Source organism: Lissotriton vulgaris, chromosome 2_1 (assembly GCF_964263255.1).
Source record: "Lissotriton vulgaris chromosome 2_1, aLisVul1.2, whole genome shotgun sequence".
Lineage (NCBI taxonomy): Eukaryota > Metazoa > Chordata > Amphibia > Caudata > Salamandridae > Lissotriton > Lissotriton vulgaris.
In genome coordinates, this window is record NC_141687.1 from 181,258,767 (window position 1) to 181,276,391 (window position 17,625).

The following is a 17,625-nucleotide window of genomic DNA, read 5'->3' on the forward strand; positions in this document are numbered from 1 at the left end:
CCTTTTTAGTGTGCTCAGACATTTCTTGGAATAGCGGGATGCTGCAGACTCTGAAGTTCGTGCTATTAGTGCGCTGTGCTTGTTTTAGCATTGTGTCCTCAAGCGCTAAATGGAATAATTTTGCTAATAATTTCCATGGGTGCACTCTCAGATGTCTGCTGAGCTCTCACCTGGTGGTGTCATGCAATGCTCACTTTGTTTTTGGTAACAGGTCTCCAAACAGAACCACATAGAACTCTTGTCTATCACTTAAATATTTTCCTTTCCTTTAAATGTATGATTCTTATGTTATCACTGCATGATTGGTACTCCAAATCCTATTTTATCTTTCAGCTCTCCTGACATGTTTTTGACAGTGGAGTGCATGTACTCTAGTGTTTTACCCACTGTGGAGATGGTCTCTTCATTAGAACACATGCGTTCTTCAAACTGCTTTATGAAATTACTCTATCCTTCCTTGTTAGAGTAAGCACGTTTGTTCTTTTTTGATGCAAGTGTGGTTCCTTGTGTAGGCGTAACCCTTTTTATTCCATCAGGGTCTTGGGATTGGCTGGTGTCTCTCCAAGTCCTCTTTCTCATTGGCTGAAGCTCCGATTCGAATTTGAGGCTTTCATGTGACCTTCTGTACTAAAGAATGACCACACAAGGAAATTCACAATTGATCCTGAGTTCGCCACTGTCTGAGTTTAGATGGAGGCATTCGTTATTCAAGTTTTTAGGTCGAGCCTAGCGGTAGCGCGCATGCGCTGTTCACTCTGCGAGATTGCTGTAGTAGAGTATGGGAGAGAAGCCACGCCCACTCTCCTCCCATATGTCTCATTGGCTTGTTTCATTGTCTGTCTTAAATGCTGCCTTCAGATTCGTTAATAGGCTTGTTAGTCCTTCCTTAGTACTTGTCTTTATTTGTACCCTTCCGTGGCGACTGGCCCCTTTACTTGAGTTGATACACGGGATCTATTATTTAGGCTGTAAGCACTATTTACTTTATTTAATTTCTCTTACTGCAGGCCAGGCATGCGCTGATTCAGCTGAAACCGCTTGTGTTTTTTAAGCAGCACGGCCGCCCGCTTTCAATCACTTTAACCCAGCATTATCTTGTGTCTTTTTCAACCACCCCCGCCCCCCCAAGTAAAATGTATTTAGAAATGATTCGCTAATTATGTCATGTGACTTCCAGGTAGCACATAATTGTGTGCTAATGGGCTGAAGCTGACAACAGCACATCTGTGTTAAATGTCCTCTGTACTAAAGCCACCTGACCGGTTGTTTTCAAAAGCCTGTTTTATTAACAACACCACCAATACCACCAGCTCCACCACTATCAATACCACCACCAATTACCATTACTACCACCAATACCTAAGCAATACCACCACCACCAATACCATCACCTCAGCGCCTCTCGCTCACTAGAAATAGCAGGGGCACTGTACGAGGAGGCAGCCGAGACCATCCCTCTCTCCCTCCATGCCTGCCATAAAGGACAGCCCGCCCTTCACTAGGAGGTGTAGCCAGGGCCCTACTACAGCTGGAATTTTTTTTATTAGGCCAAAGATTGCAATGCCATTATGCAATGCCACACTGCACACTCAAATCACCGAAAGGGCAGGAAATATCCCCCCTCCCGCTCTTCCTCCTGAGCCGCGACAGTGTAATCACAGAGCGAAACATGTTGGAGCTCTTTGTTCGTGTTAATCACTCGGATCATATGTAATTCTTGTGAGAAAGTGGCTCTATGTATACTGGACCAGAATAAGGTACAGGGTGTATAGGGTCCACAAACCCAAGAGGTATAACAGAGGTTAAAGTCAGGACTGACCTTACTCTCAAAAGTGGTAGCCTGGTCAAGCAGTAAGGCAGTACCAGAGGACAGTGTAAAGCATTTGTGGTACACACTGTCAGCAAAAGGTTTCACACACTCAAGGACTGAACTCCAGGCCAATTGTTTTTATATCATCAGATATAGTTGTTTTATTTTTAGAACCAACAGGTATAAAAATATACTTTTCTCTATATGAGTACTCTCATTTAATTACTTTGCAAAGAGGCAATAAACTTCTAGACACACTATAGCATTGTGCTCAATGGGTTTTCATCTTATATGTACAGTTGATTACTTTGTAGATTACTTTGGTAGTTCCAGGACTGGATCCTAGGTTCAGTCCTGGGATCTCTAAGCTGAAACCAATTTAGTAAAATCGTTTTAGTTATGGTAGTGATTTTTCAGGAATATAAAGCCGTTTTAAAAGTTTACACTTAGAAACTTTTCAATGAAAAACTGGCAATGTTATCCAATGGGAGAAAATTCAGTTTGCAGGTAAAGTATGATTTTGTTACTTTTGTAATCCAGTACTGGGCTCCTGGGTCCAGCACTGGGGTCTCAACTTAAAACAGGTGAGTAATTGCGTTTCAGTATTTCGTATGATTTTTACTGAATATTTCAAGTTTTCAAAAGTAGACACTTAGAAGAAATCTCATAAAAAAGCAGACAATGGATTCCTATGGAGAAAATACAGATTACTAGTAAACCCGGTAAAGATTACTTTTGCGGTTCAGTACTGAACTACAAGGTACAGTACTGACTTCACCCCTAATCACAGGTGAGTACTTCGGAATTCGGGTGATTTTATATGAATATTTTTAGTTTCCAAAACTTCACGCTTAGAAGATTTTTCGAGTCATACCAGTCAACGTTATCCAATGGCAGGTATGTGAGTTATTGGTTTCCAGGTGAGTACGTGGCTGGTGAAGTTAGGGTTCTGGGCATAGACTCAGGGATCCCTCAGGGTCAGGTAAGTACAGTTGGTTCACCCCCAGCGGCACAGGGGCGGCCGGGTGCAGAGGTAGTTAGGCCCAGTGTTATCCAATGAGGTAAAGGGGGCCTCCGGTTGGTGGCTGCTGGCTAGCAGACCACGCGGCTATGAGAGCTGGGCTCAGGGAAATGGGGAAGTAGGATAGGGTACAGGTTGCACTGCCAGGGGCACTAGGGCGGCTGAGTGCAGGGTGCTATTGAGCCGTTGGGCGCACAATGTTATTCAATGAGTAACTTAAAAAGGGAACAAAGGCTGCAGGCTCAGGGACGAAGGATCTTCTGGAGCGACCAACACTTCGAGGGGTAAGTTGGGATCTTGGAGGATAGGTAGGCACCCAGGAGTTGGGCACAGGGGGCCGTGGGGCACCGGGTGCAGGGATGTCTTTTGAGGTCGGGAAATCTTACCCCCTGCTGGTCGTGGTCGGAGAGGTCCTCTGTCCTGAGGCTGCAGGCGTCGTCTGGGTCACCAGGGTCGTCGAGGAGGGTTTTTGGGCACTGGACTTCAGGTCCCAGTCGCCGAGGGGACGTCCTCGTGGTCCTGGATCACTCGGGCACGGGCCAGGCTCGGCAGGTGCAGAGTGGGTTGGTCCAGAGCTTCCTGGCTGGCACCAGGGGTGTTGTTCCAGCAGAGCCTCTGCTGATCGGAGTCCCAGACTTTAAGAGGGTCAAGGCAGGCAGGTCCTCTCGATGTGCCATGGATGCTGTCCGCAGGAGTCGCCGGGATTAGGCAGTAGCAGGTTCCAGGATCGACAGGCCGGTGGGGCTGAGGCCCAAGTCAGTCGTTGTCATCCTGTTTTTAGCAGCTGCACGGCGGGTCTTCTTCTTCTTGATCTTCTTTCTTCTTTTCTTATCAGGATCTGTGGAAGGAAGGTTCAGGGAGCCCCTAAACACTGAATTTAGGGGCGTTACAGGTAGGGCAAGGACAGGGACCAATAGGTCCCTGTCCTGGGGTGGGTACACCCCTAGCCTACTCCTCTCCTGTAGGAGGGGGGGCAGGAGCCTAGCTGTGATTGGGCAGGTCTCCCTATCTTCAAGATGGCCAGGGCCCGGGGCCGTGCTTCACCACATCTCCCCTACCTGAGGGGTGGGGTTGGCACAGGCTGGCACCCCCCCCTTCCTGACGTACTTTTTCCCGCCAGTCTTCCCGCCAGAGTGGGGGTCAGGACTGGTGGGGGCCAGCTGCTGGGTACAGCAAATGGTCTGGAGAAGCTCACAGAGACGATATGCCTTTGAAGCTTCCCCCAGCCCATCCTGGGGGAGGAGACCTAGCACCTCGCCCAGGATGTGCATGGTTGCAGGCCCAGGAGAGCGGGGGAGGAGGGGGGGGGGCTCTCCACCCAGGGGCCAGCAAAGCTGTGTGGCAGCCTCTGCAGCCACTCAGCCCAGACGTGGATTGTAGGTTAGGTTTTCAGGGGGCATCTCTAAGATGCCCTCTGGTGCATTTTACATTAAATCCCACACTGGAATCAGTGCGGGTTTAATGTGCTGAGAAGTTTGATACCAAACTTGTCAGTCTTCAGTGTAGCCATTGTGGTGCTGTGGAGTTCGTAATGACAACCTCCCAGCACTATGTACTCTTAATGGCATCATTGCACTTACATTGCCCAGGAATGGCCCTGGGTACTGTAGGAGCACAGGGCTCATGCACCTGTGCCAACACCTCTGGCATAGGGCACCCAGCTAGAGGGGTGACAAGTATGCCAGGCCAGTGGGTTCTGTGGGCATGGCACACAGGGATGTGTGCCATGTCTACTCTTTGTTTGGTTCTGTACTTAGACACTCAGCCTGCAAAGGCAGTGTTTGGGTGTCAGGGTACAGGGCCCCTGAGGGTGGCGCAATAAGTGCTGCAGCCCTCAGAGGTCTTCTCTGGTCACCAGGCTCTGGTTACCTCTTTCTCTCTTTCTTTCTCTTTCTTTCTCTCTTTCTTTCTTTCTTTCTTTCTCATGATCTAATCGCCTATCTTCCATCCACGTTTTACAAGACGTTCTGATGATTGCTAGAAAAAAGATATTTGGTCTTCACACCCTTGTTCGAAGTTTGTAGAATTTCTGAATGTGTAACGTGTTCAAGATAGAATCCAGTGCGTTATTCCTGACCTGCCAATGCTGCTGCATGTACACAAAGATTTTTAAGCAAAGCATAGGATGCATTTCATAATCCTACTATATGCATTGACAAAATATTCGAACTTTATACTAAGCACTGGGGAGGTGTTGGGGGAGGGAGAGAACTCTACTCCTGTCCTTGGCGTAAAGAAGCTTGAATTTCTGTGAAACTTGCTCTGCTGGTGTCGGTTTTATGCCTCCTTGTGTAAATGACGCTTGCCCTGGTATGCGGTTCCTGCCGTTTGTGCATTATTGAACAGTTAAACCTTTCCTCTGGTTAAAAAAAACACCCAAAGTGACTCTTGCGATGCGTGTTTTCATGCCATTCCTACTTATGCTACCTAAACTGATGCACCGGTCTTCTGGATGTTTGTGGAGGACCCCTAGAAGCTCTCAGTGCTTAACCTGCCCTTCCTGAGTTAGGTGTTGATTACCAGAACCTCGCAACCGTACCATATTTTTATACATAACTATTTTTTTTTTCAGATCAGGCAGCAAACGGTGCAGTGTCTGAGAAGGTACCAGGACCAAAAAAGCAGAAACAGCAGCTGCGGCCGCGCAAGGATAAGGCTCAGCAGCACACCTTCACTCACCAGCTTCTTGCCTCCACATTAAAGGTATTTTAAGTTTTGTATCCAGACTGCTAGGCTGTAGCGAAAGCAACTAACCAAAAGTAATTGGCTCTGTATCAATGAGTCTATTAAGTTCTCTTGTTGCTAGGCGAAGCAAATTAGATTTTGTAAGAGCAGCATCCTGTATTTTAATTTTGGGTTTTATCACATCAAGTATGTCAAAAATTACATTTCGTCGACCATTTACAGATCTCCCCAGAAATGTCGACAACACATATGCTACATTTGATCTGTGAGCTACTTGGATCTCCATCTTCTCATCTCTGCAGTTAAGTTGATCATAAGTGCTCAATGTCACGCTAGCTTATTGATCAAGCTGATTTAATCGTAGCAGAGACTTATTGGTATTGCTCCTCAGTTGCGATATTCTACCTTTTTGCTCTCTGTCATTGATTGTATGTTGGGAGCTTCCAGGCCTTGCTTCCTCGAGCTGACTTTGATTCAGGGAACTGCCACTTTCTCTCTTGGTAGAAATAAGAGACCGATACCGCCCTGCCTGCCATCTTTATCACTGACTGGTTCCTTGAAGCTGCCTATTTTATTCTATGTTACTTGAAGTGCAGCATTTGCTCCTGTGGGGGCATCTAGGCACTAGAGAGAGTTTCTGAAACAGACACCAGAATTGGAAGAGATTAGTTCAAACTTGGGGTGAGATACGTTTTTAGCCTCTACTAAAGGTCAGATGATCCTAAACAAATTTGAAGTAGGGGTTATTCCACAGTTTTACCACAAATTTAGAAATCACACATCTGCCCCATTTACATTCCTTAATTTAGGGATGACCAGCTCTTAGTTTAACAGTAGTGATGTCTAAACTGACTATAGTCCTTGAATCTCTGTATCTTAATTAGTGGACCTGACTGATAACATGTTCTATGCACAACATAGAGGGATTAAAACGTTACTTATTTGGTCTCTGGCCACCAATGTGAAGGATGGACGGCTGATAATACATCACTTCTGTACTAACAAAGCATGTACTGTAGCCTAGAAGGCTCAGCATCCGATACATCGTATTAACAAATAAACGTTTGTAAAATCCATTTGAGATACCACAATTGGCATATTCATTTGGATTCAATGTGTGTGGGAAACCTAGGAATTGAAATGTTGTTTGTGGCTTTGCATACGTGAAAGAAACCTGAGCTTACAGCCCTCGACATCTGTGCAGACATTGAATGTACAGAATGCATAACCACTCCTAGATTCCTTACCTTAGCCACTGATGGTGGACATAAATTTGACGACCACATGTTTCCTCGCACCAGGGTATCTGGCCATTCGCCTTTCCATCAAGATTCAAGTCTTGCTTGGTTTGTTTTAAGCAGATTTTTCCAGCCACTTATACATTGCAAAAGACAAAATGTTTTTTCCCTCCGTAAGGGTGGCCATGATCTTAAACCTCACCTGGGTATTTTATGCAAAGTTGAAAAAAAATTGGATCCTCTGGCATGTAGTGACATCATGAAGGGATTTGGTTAAGTGTTGAAATAAGCGGGAGGGACATGACTGATCCAAGGACAAGTAAGTGTGTGTGATTTATACTGGACTATTGGGACAACCACCGTTTAAAATCTATTCAGTCCAATATAGGACTGTACCGTAAATCCCGCCTAAACAGGTGATAAGTGCAGGAAGATAAATGCTGAGATAGTCATCCTCCGAACCCTGGCCGGTAATCAACCAGTATATCCTTCTTTTTAAGAGAAACTGCAGGTATTTGTTCAATGCATGTTCTGCCCGTTTTGCTGGATATGACTGATTAAAACTGGGCCTAGTGTTTGTCAAATGCAAAGGGTTTGCCTAAGATTATGTATGTTTTTTGAGATCCTGAGAATGACTTGCCTCTGCATTTCGTTCAATCATTGAGTGTGATGTTTAATTATCTTTAGTTGGCTCTGTAATCCCAAGCTGAATAGATAATTATGTATCCAAAACTATCTTTTTTGCACTGCCAGTACTTTATTGGATCACCGGAGTTTTCTGAATACGTGGTCCATTAGATGCAAGAAGTTGCCAGTCCTATACTTGCAATGCGGAAGAATCGCCTTACCCAAATCCTACATTTTTTTTTCTTATTCCGTGTGCTTTTTGTGTCACAAATTTCCTGTCTCCTCTTGCTTGCTCATCTCAGCCAAGGAGCTGCCTTTCGCGTGCATATGTTGGATCCTAGGAGTTGCATGTTGACACTCTTTATTGCTCATTTGGTTCCTTGAGCACTGCTTGATAGAGCTACCCGTTAACCTTCATAAACAATTATTTATTTTTAGGCACACAGTGGGAATGTGACTTGTTTGGATTTCAGCAGCAATGGCAAGTACCTGGCTTCTTGTGCAGATGACCGCACTATTCGGATATGGAGCACCAAGGACTTCTTGGATCGAGAGCACAAAAGCTTGCGAGCAAACGTTGAGCTGGACCATGCAACCCATGTGCGCTTCAGCCCAGACTCCAGGTTTGTAAAAAGAGTTGTATGTACCATGGCTTTGCACTTCAACTATATAGAACAGAGGGTGGGAGCAAGCCAAATGTCCCCTAGACAAGAAGGTATGTTGAAAATACATTTGACTGTTGAATGCATATCTGACGTTACAACTCTGGTCTTCACCCCGCAGGCATTCTAACGCATTGACCTTTATGATGTGCTTTAATACCAAGAATGGCTTTACCCCGTATTGTAATGTCTGAGTGTGTGTGTGTGTGTGTGTGTGTGTATATACACACATATGTGTATACACATATATATATTTGTGTGTAATAAAAAAAAATATAGATCTATAATATATCCTTACCTCCCCTACCTATAAGCACCCCAAATTTACCCTTACCCTCTTTACTTCAACCTACCGGTTAACCCTAAAAATAAATTTGCCCCCATTTATCTCTTCTCATCCCTTAACCCTAATATCACCATCACCCCTATTACCCCTACATTTTTAGGCTGAGCATAAGCAGCACGCATGAGCTGTCTCCAGAGTCAGGGCTGCAGGAATTTGTGTCTCTGTTGCAGTACCCAACACCTTTAAATCGAATTGGTTATCAGTGCCCCATAGCCATCCGTCTTCCAAACTTTGAACTGATTATTTGTTTCACGTGTTTAGATCGTAAGTGGTAGGAGTCACTGATTGATAAAAATAGACTGGATTGCAGATTTACTTCCTAGCAGCGTATTTAGTTTTAACTTTTTACCCTAATTTACGCTTCAAGGGTTCATAAAATATTTCTTTTAATAAAATAAATTTCACTTTTGGAGTGGGTGGTCTTTGCCCTCTACAGAAACACTCTTCACAGTGCAAATGTGCAGTTTGTTTAAAGTTTTTAACAGAATGTCATAATTTCTAATGTTTGATAACGGATATCTGCTCCGAAAAGCACCAACAATTTATTTTGCACATAAAAAAATAATGTACTGTTTTATGTTTGTTAAGGTATTAAAAGTGGATACCAAATACTCTTATTCATGGAGGCATTTATTGCTCCTTCCAGAAAACATATGCCACACGCCCGACCTAAAGACACCCCAGAGATCCTTAAAATGCTACATGTCACGGGTAATGCAATCGCATTTCTGCCTTCATGGATTGTGTTGTTGGAACAGAAATCTTAAAACCTAAAGAATCTGAGAACACAGATATAAACGCCAAGCTGCCCTAGGGGTCTCATGGAAATCATGGTTTCCAAGATAGCAAGCACGCTTTTTTGCGCTTTTGTAATACTTTGTACTTGTTGCCGTGGAGCAGTCATTGAAGGAACAGAGTGTAATTTAATCTGTCAAAGAGTGCTTAGGTGGTCAACTGTCAACATGTTTCAGGCTAGTGCCCTCATAGGAGGTGCAGCAGCCTTCTTCAGGACTTCATAATAGTTGCCAAAATTATAAAGAAAGTGAATATACAAAACCAGTGTTTGAAGTTTTGAGACTATTTCAGTCTGTGATCCACTGGTCGGTACTGCCTGCTGTAGTCCGGCAACTAACCTCATTTACACCTTGGCACAAAGCTCAAGGGACACCTGGAGTCCACGATTCCTTAGACTACGAGTGGCGTCATCAGACCAAATTCCATAAGAAAGCTGGAAGACACCATGACCTTTCATCAGGGTCTATACCAGTACTGGAAAATTATAACCTCGGGCAAGCTTCCACCTTTAGGGCTCCCTTCAGTCATGTTGAGTCCTTCAAATAAGCGTCATTTACAGTCCAAGCAAGGAAACTGTGGTGCGCCTTCCAGAGCTTATCCTGTTCGTGTGGTGCTAGCCACTTCAGTGGCGATTCCCGCAACTTTGGTCCCAGGTCTGTGTCCCTTTTGGCTAAGGCAGATTTCTATAATGTTAGTGCTGCCTGGTTCAGAGCCATGTTGAGAACTTCAAAGGAAGTAACCCATGGATGTGTCTGGCAGTGGTGCTTATGGCACCGCCTTTGACGTCATTGACTTTGGCTAAAATACCGGTGGCACAGTCTTCACTGTTGTTTAGTCTGATGACAGACATCATTGGGAATTGATATTATTTTTATAATTTGTAAACAAGCATTTACAATGCAATGGTCTTGGCATTATTAAAGGTAGAGCTATTGGCATTGCTCGTGACATTTTTTTTTTTTTTTAAATCTTAAATAAATGGCATTGTTATTTACATTGCCAATAGCTTAATCGTTAAATGGCATTGTCATTTACAATGCCAATAGGTTAATCGCTCGCAAATGCATGACCTATTGCATTTACACCCACACAGAGCCACAGACACAGAGCCCCACACACACACAGAGCCCCCCCCCACACACACACACACACACACAGACCGCCCTCACACACACACACACACACACACACACACACACGCCCCCCCCCCCACACACACACAGGCCCCCCCCCCCACACACACAGAGCCACACAAAGAGCCCCACACACACACACACACACACACACACACACACACACAGAACCCCACACACAGGCACACAGAGCCCCCCACGCACACACAGCATCACACACACACACACACACACACACAGAGCCCCCAACACACACACCCACGGTCCCCCCCACACACACACCCAGAGCCACACACACACACCCAGAGCCACACACACACACACACCCAGAGCCACACACACACCCAGAGCCACACACACACCCAGAGCCACACACACACCCAGAGCCACACACACCCACCCAGAGCCACACCCACCCACCCAGAGCCACACCCACCCACCCAGAGCCACACCCACCCACACCCAGAGCCACACACACACACACCCAGAGCCACACACACACACACCCAGAGCCACACACACACACACACCCAGAGCCACACACACACCCAGAGCCACACACACACACACCCAGAGCCACACACACACACACCCAGAGCCCCACACACACACACACCCAGAGCCCCACACACACCCAGAGCCCCACACACACCCAGAGCCCCACACACACCCAGAGCCCCACACACACCCAGAGCCCCACACACACCCAGGGGGCAGGGGAGCAAGCCCAGAAAGGGGGCAGGGGAGCAAGCCCAGCCAGGGGGCAGGGGAGCAAGCACCGCCAGGGGAGCAGGCACAGCCAGGGGGCAGGGGAGCAAGCCCAGAAAGGGGGCAGGGGAGCAAGCCCAGCCAGGGGGCAGGGGAGCAAGCCCAGCCAGGGGGCAGGGGAGGAGCAAGCCCAGCCAGGGGGCAGGGGAGGAGCAAGCCCAGCCAGGGGGCAGGGGAGGAGCAAGCCCAGCCAGGGGGCAGGGGAGGAGCAAGCACAGAAAGGGGGCAGGGGAGCAAGCCCGGGCAGGGGAGCAGGCACAGCCAGGGTGCAGGGAAGCAGGCACAGCCAGGGTGCAGGGAAGCAGGCACAGCCAGGGTGCAGGGGAGCAGGCACAGCCAGGGTGCAGGGGAGCAGGCACAGCCAGGGTGCAGGGGAGCAGGCACTGCCAGGGTGCAGGGGAGCAGGCACAGCCAGGGGGCAGGGGAGCAAGCACAGCCAGGGGGCAGGGGAGCAAGCACAGCCAGGGGGCAGGGGAGCAAGCACAGCCAGGGGGCAGGGGAGCAAGCACAGCCAGGGGGCAGGGGAGCAAGCACAGCCAGGGGGCAGGGGAGCAAGCACAGCCAGGGGGCAGGGGAGCAAGCACAGCCAGGGGGCAGGGGAGCAAGCACAGCCAGGGGGCAGGGGAGCAAGCACAGCCAGGGGGCAGGGAAGCAAGCACTGCCAGGGGGCAGGGAAGCAAGCACTGCCAGGGGGCAGGGAAGCAAGCACTGCCAGGGTGCAGGGAAGCAAGCACTGCCAGGGTGCAGGGAAGCAAGCACTGCCAGGGGGCTGGAGGAACTAGGGAGCAGGGGAGCAAGCCCAGCCAGGGGGCAGGGGAGCAAGCACAGCCAGGGGAGCAAGCACAGCCAGGGGAGCAAGCACAGCGAGGGAAAACTAATCCGTGTGGAAAAACATTCAAACACTGCCATGAAAGTCATTGTGAAAAATGCCCAAATAATGTGTAATAAACAATAAAGACATGACAAAAATAAATCATTGATGAGTAAAACACAGATTTGCAGCAAGAAGGAATGATTTAGTGGCAAAAACAACCTTTTTCTCCCTTACTCACTCAAATGAGAGGTGCACTTTTCCAGCACGTTCCTCAGCCATTAAAACAACATACTTGCTTAATAATTACTTACTTTGCCTTATGTTTTAATGAGAGGCCTGGAGTAGGGAGAGTACGGTAGGAGCGGGTCACATCAATGTGTTTCTCTGCAGTGTTTTCATTTATGCAGGTGGACCCAGATCTGAAGAGGCGGAGGAGGGACGGGCAGCAGATCACACAGCTCAGACCCCAGCAGCAAACAAACAGGCAAACACACACAAACAGGTTTACCAGCCGGAGCGCATCCCTGCATGAAGGGGACAGAGAGAGGGGTGACTCCCTGCCAGTGCCTTGGACTGCAGAGGCAGACGGAGGCGCCCGACCCTAGACCACTGCATGCTCGCTCAGCTGACTCTCCCAGCCGTGAGGGGAAGTCGGCTCGTTAGCAGTCCTCCATCCCTTTCTGCACGGGCCCCGACTTTGCAGAAATCTACCCTGGTCCTTCCAAGTGAGAGACTGCTGGGAGATGGGCGGCCCAACAAGCAGGCAATCATAGACACAGGTATCAGTGAGAAGGAGGTGTGAAGATGGGCAGGTGGGGCAAGAGAAAGCTAAAGTGCAGTAACACGAGGTGGAGCAAATGAAGGGAAAGAAGTAGAATTTTGAAAAGAGTTAAGGGTGCACTTTCCATAATCGGGCTGGTTGTAGCGCCTGAAAGGTTGTGTGCCTGGGAACGGGACCGAAGGGCAAAGGGGTGGTTGTTCATGGGGGCTAAAGCAGATGTGCCAGGCGGCGATGGACCAGGAGTCAGATACGTGGGAAGGAGTTGGGCCATAAAGGCAGGTTAGTGTTGTCGACAGAGGCGTGTTTTGATGGGCGGGAAGAGAAAAAGGTGAACGGGGAGGGAGTGGTGAACAGATGGGAAAGGAGATGGAAATGGAAGACAAACGAATGGCGAGGGATGTGGGTCACATGAGGGCTTCATGTCTATGATATCCCTGGGGTTGGAGATTGAGCAGAAAGCTGGGGAGCCAATGTGAGGTGAGATACACGTTGGGACTTGCAGAGAGCAATGCCTCTTGAGAGATGTTGGGGTGAGCGAGAGGTAGCCAAGGGGAGTACGGGACAGGATAGATGTAATGGGGGATTGATTACCTGCACTTCAAGCAGGGGTGCATTCTCCCCGGTATTGCCACGTGTGGCGGCACAGGTTGGCCTGGGCCGCTGAATGCTATTACGGGGCCCGCCAGGGCCCGAGTTTGTCTCTTCTAGCGGCCGCACCTCCATGCCTTAATCCGTGAGAGTTGATCCCTGGCGTGGGAAGGCTCGGCATCCTGAGGAAGTGCGCACGGTGGGCAGGGTGGGACCGGCAGCCTCTCTCAGAACACCGGCAGGAAAGGGCGCTCCTCTGCTTGGGGCCCGGGGACGGGTATCCAGCCAGCGCTCCCCGCAGCACTCGCAGAAGAGAACGAGCCCTGTCTCTGGACAGTCTGTTCTGGGAAAATACCCCCCCACCCTTCTCTTTGACTTGTGTGCCTAGTCCTTGGGAATCAGCAGGAGCGCTGGGACACTGAGGCTAAGAGGAAAGGGGGTAACTTACCTGGAGTGGCAGCGAGGCTGTTCCGGGCAACAACAACAACAACAACAACAAAAAATGGCGGCCGCAAACGTCCGAAATTTTCGGAATTGGAAGCGTGTTTTCTGCGTTCTGAGTGACGGATGACGTCACAGGGCGAAAGAACGCAAAAAACACTCCCCCGAATCAGAAAAAGACGGGGCTTCAACTGAGTAATGCCCCTCTCCTCCAATGGCTGGCCTCCGTTTAGGAAGCCAGCCAATGGAGAAGAGGGGCGGGTTCAAGCCCCCCTAACTCAAAAACATAAAATCTTCGGACTCCGCCCACTGCTTCGCAGCGCGACGGTCCTAGACCTAAAAATGGAAGGGGGTTTAGGGGTCCACCCTAATAGAGATAGATCGGTATATTGATTTCACTTACTTTATACACACTTATCTTTGTGGTACGGGCATTGCGTTGTAATGGATGCGTGGTAAAGGCATGCAATGTAAGTGCATGCATGCTAATGTTATCAAACCCTGTGGGACTCCTTCCTTCACTGCACAAGTACAATTTCTTTTTTATGGACTTCAAATGGTTTGCATTCCTTATATTTCTTTTTTAAATCAATGGTTTAGTTAATTCTTATTCATTCTCTCAGCAACTAAAAATGACATGTACCTGTTCCCTCACTCAGAGCTTTCATCACCTGTTTGGCTAATGGAGAAACTATACGTGTCTTCAAGATGATCAAGAAAGAAGACGGCAGCTTTACCTTCTCTGCAGCACCTGAAGACTTTCCTAAAAAGCACAAAGCCCCCATTATCAACATCGGAATTGCTGAGACAGGTGAGTGCCCTGATGGAAACATACTTTTGGCCCAGATCCACCTCTAGTATGTTCTACCTTGACACCAGAGTCGTGATAGAGCTTTAGATTTGGAAAACAACACTGACCAGGACAGAACGTGAACGAACATTACTATTCGAGGCATGTGTGCTGTAGATACACACGCTTTGCATACTCCTGCCATCTAGTGTTGGGTCCGGATGTTTACAAGTTATTTTCCTTCAAAGAAGTCTTTTCAAGTTATGAGATGGTGACTCCTCCTTTCGTTGATATGGCGTATGGTCATTAACCTTGTTAGATTGTTTTATTTCCGCCATTGGGTTCGGATGTGGTTTGCGGCGCTCCAGTTCGAAACCGGTCTTCTGGATCCCCTCGGTGCACAATCCACTGTACCCTCGTCTGTATTGTTTCTTACGAGTCTTACCATTCTCTGCATGTCCAAAAGATTGGAAAACTATGTCTTCAGCATAAAAGACATTGTTGGCAGCCTTCGGGCCTAGCCGCGTCGGTCAACTTGCACTCTGTTCCGTAATATCCAGTATTCTGCTGAAGGAATGGACTCCGTTTCAATTCTGTCCTCGGTGCCACTCCAAGTATAGGCGCACCGACCTGCATGAGGTCTGCAATTTGTGTCTCTCACTGGAGCCCAAGTAAGAAGAATGCGACGCTTGCCGATCATTCTGATCGAAAAAGACTTTGCAGCTGTCTGCCTCGACGAAGGGACATGTAGCCGCAGAACATCAAACACATCCGGATATCTTTGAAGAAGATACCGAGCAGGAGGGCTTCTCTATCCAAGAATTGGACTCCGATCTGGAGATTGAGTTGGGGTCTAAAGAAGTTCCAGCGGGACAGAATGATGTGAGTAATTGCATGGATGAAGTCGCTCTAGGGGCGGTAGGAAATCAGGAAGAGTCTGGCCATGACCCAACCATCAATGTGGAAGTGTGCACTCTTTCTCTCCAATCCCCTTGCGTGCCTTAAAATGCCTCTAATTCGTTTCCCCGCTGTACCCGGCCCCCTCCTTTATTCTTGCCATGAGGGCAGAGGCTATTAACCCTCTGATGAATCAGATACTGAATACCTCCCTCTCGTCAGCCAGAGTACCTTCCAAATGGAAACATGCGTAGGTTATCCCGCTGCTCAAAAAAACCCAGGCAGACCCTTCTGACCCATCCAACTATAGGCCGATTTTCCCTCCTTCCCTCCTTCTCTAAACTTCTAGAGAAGGAATATGCTACTTACCAGTATGCATCTGTTCTTGGCATGTAGGGCTGCTGACATTCAGATCTGTGCATAGATCACCGCCTAGTGTTGGGTCCGCATGATTGCACTTTGTTGTCTTAGAAGAGTCTTCGAAGCCAGGGAGGAGACAGGAGGTATGGTGCCATCCCTACTCGGCCTTGTCCCACAAACTGAAGGTTGGGGTCCCTCAGGGCTGTGTCCTGAGCCCAACCTTCTTTAATCTACCTCACACCTTTGATTGGTAGAATCCCTATGGGCAAAAATTGAGTCTTATGCAGATGACACCAAGCTGCTGTTCACGTAGAACAACAACGAGCCCTACACAGGCAAGTTAAATATTCCTTGCCTTTCAGCGGTATTTGCGTGGCTGTACGTGAGCCAGCTCGGATGCAGAAACACCCCTTCAGTCCTGGCCACCAGATACTCCCACCAACCTTATCAAAAACCAGGTGGTGAAAAACTTGGGCTTTAAATTCGATAATCCGCTACTATTCCATACCCAAGTAAACTCGGTAGTGGGCACTTGCTTTGCCCTCCTGCGACTTCTTCAACTATTAGTTGGTGGTAAATAACGAATACCTCTGTAAATGCAAATCTGTGCATTTACACCAGTGCAATGTGGCAGACATACATGCCCTTGGGGCATGTATGTGTGCAACATGTGCACACCAGCACTATTTAGGGGTTAAACAGGGTGTCAATGTGACACCCTGCCAACGTTGACTCTTTCCCCATTTTACCGAATCGGTAAATATTGATTCGGTAAATACCGAATCTTACTGATTCGGTAATTTTTACCGACTTTTTTGCTACATAGCATTTACCAATTCTAAAATACCGAATCGGTAAAATTCGGTATTTTAGAATCAGTAAATACTGTTTACCTACATCTAGGGCCAGATGTAGGTAAATTAGATTTACCGATTATTTGTTTTTTTGTTTTTTTGTTTTTTTTTGTGTTTTTTTTTTTGTTTTTTTTATTACCGAATTTTACCGATTCGGTAATTAAAAATCGGTAAATCTAAAGGGTGGATATGTAGGTATTTCCAGATGTGGAAATACCGAATCTGTAACAATCGGTATTTACTGATTCTGTAAATACAGAATCGGTATTTCCCATTGATTCCTATGGGCTTTGAAGCCCATAGGAATCAATGGGAAATACCGATTCTGTATTTACAGAATCGGTAAATACCGAATTTTGCAAGGGTGCAGGGGGTGTCACTTTGACACCCTCTGGCACCCCACAAATAGGCATGTGCGCCATGTGGCACACAGACATGCCCTAAGGGCATGTCTGTCTGTCACATGGCTAGGTGTGCATGCACACATGTGCATGCACACCTGAATTCGGTATTTTACCACACAATAGGATTGTGTGGTAAAATACCGATTTTGTAGGGCCTTTGGGACTCAGAAGAGTCCCACCTACATCTGAGATTTACCGAATCGGTAAAAATACCGATTCGGTATTTTACAGAATCTGTAAATTTACAGAATCTGTAAATTTACCGATTCTGTAAAATTGTGCCCCTACATGCCAATCCTTGAATACCGGTCGATAATGGCCGAAAATACCGATTTTCGGCCGTTACCGACCGACCTACATCGGGCCCCTAGCCCATAAACTTAATTACTACAGTTTCAAACCAATCAATACCTAATAGTAAAATTTTTAATGCAACTATGAGGAATCATTGCATCATGCATTGTAATAGTGCCTCATGCAAGATTGCACATGCGTCCTCTAAAGGAATGCTTAGCACGTCAGTGGAATCAATCACAGGTTCAATTAATAGATCTAGTGTTGGTAGAAAGGGTGGCCCTTCATCGACCCAATTCCACAAGCCATGCTAACAG

The 17,625-nt window shown here is 47.5% G+C and overlaps 1 protein-coding gene across 1 annotated transcript in view; it reads left to right on the top strand.

Annotated features, from left to right (window-relative positions):
- The window catches only part of TBL2 (transducin beta like 2), an 89,538-nt gene that overhangs the window by 31,018 nt on the left and 40,895 nt on the right, over positions 1-17,625 (top strand). Inside the window, exons 2-4 of the mRNA XM_086954698.1 lie at positions 5,404-5,534; positions 7,820-8,004; positions 14,369-14,520. Coding sequence (XP_086810824.1) covers positions 5,404-5,534; positions 7,820-8,004; positions 14,369-14,520 — 468 coding nt within the window. The remainder of the gene's footprint in view (positions 1-5,403; positions 5,535-7,819; positions 8,005-14,368; positions 14,521-17,625) is intronic.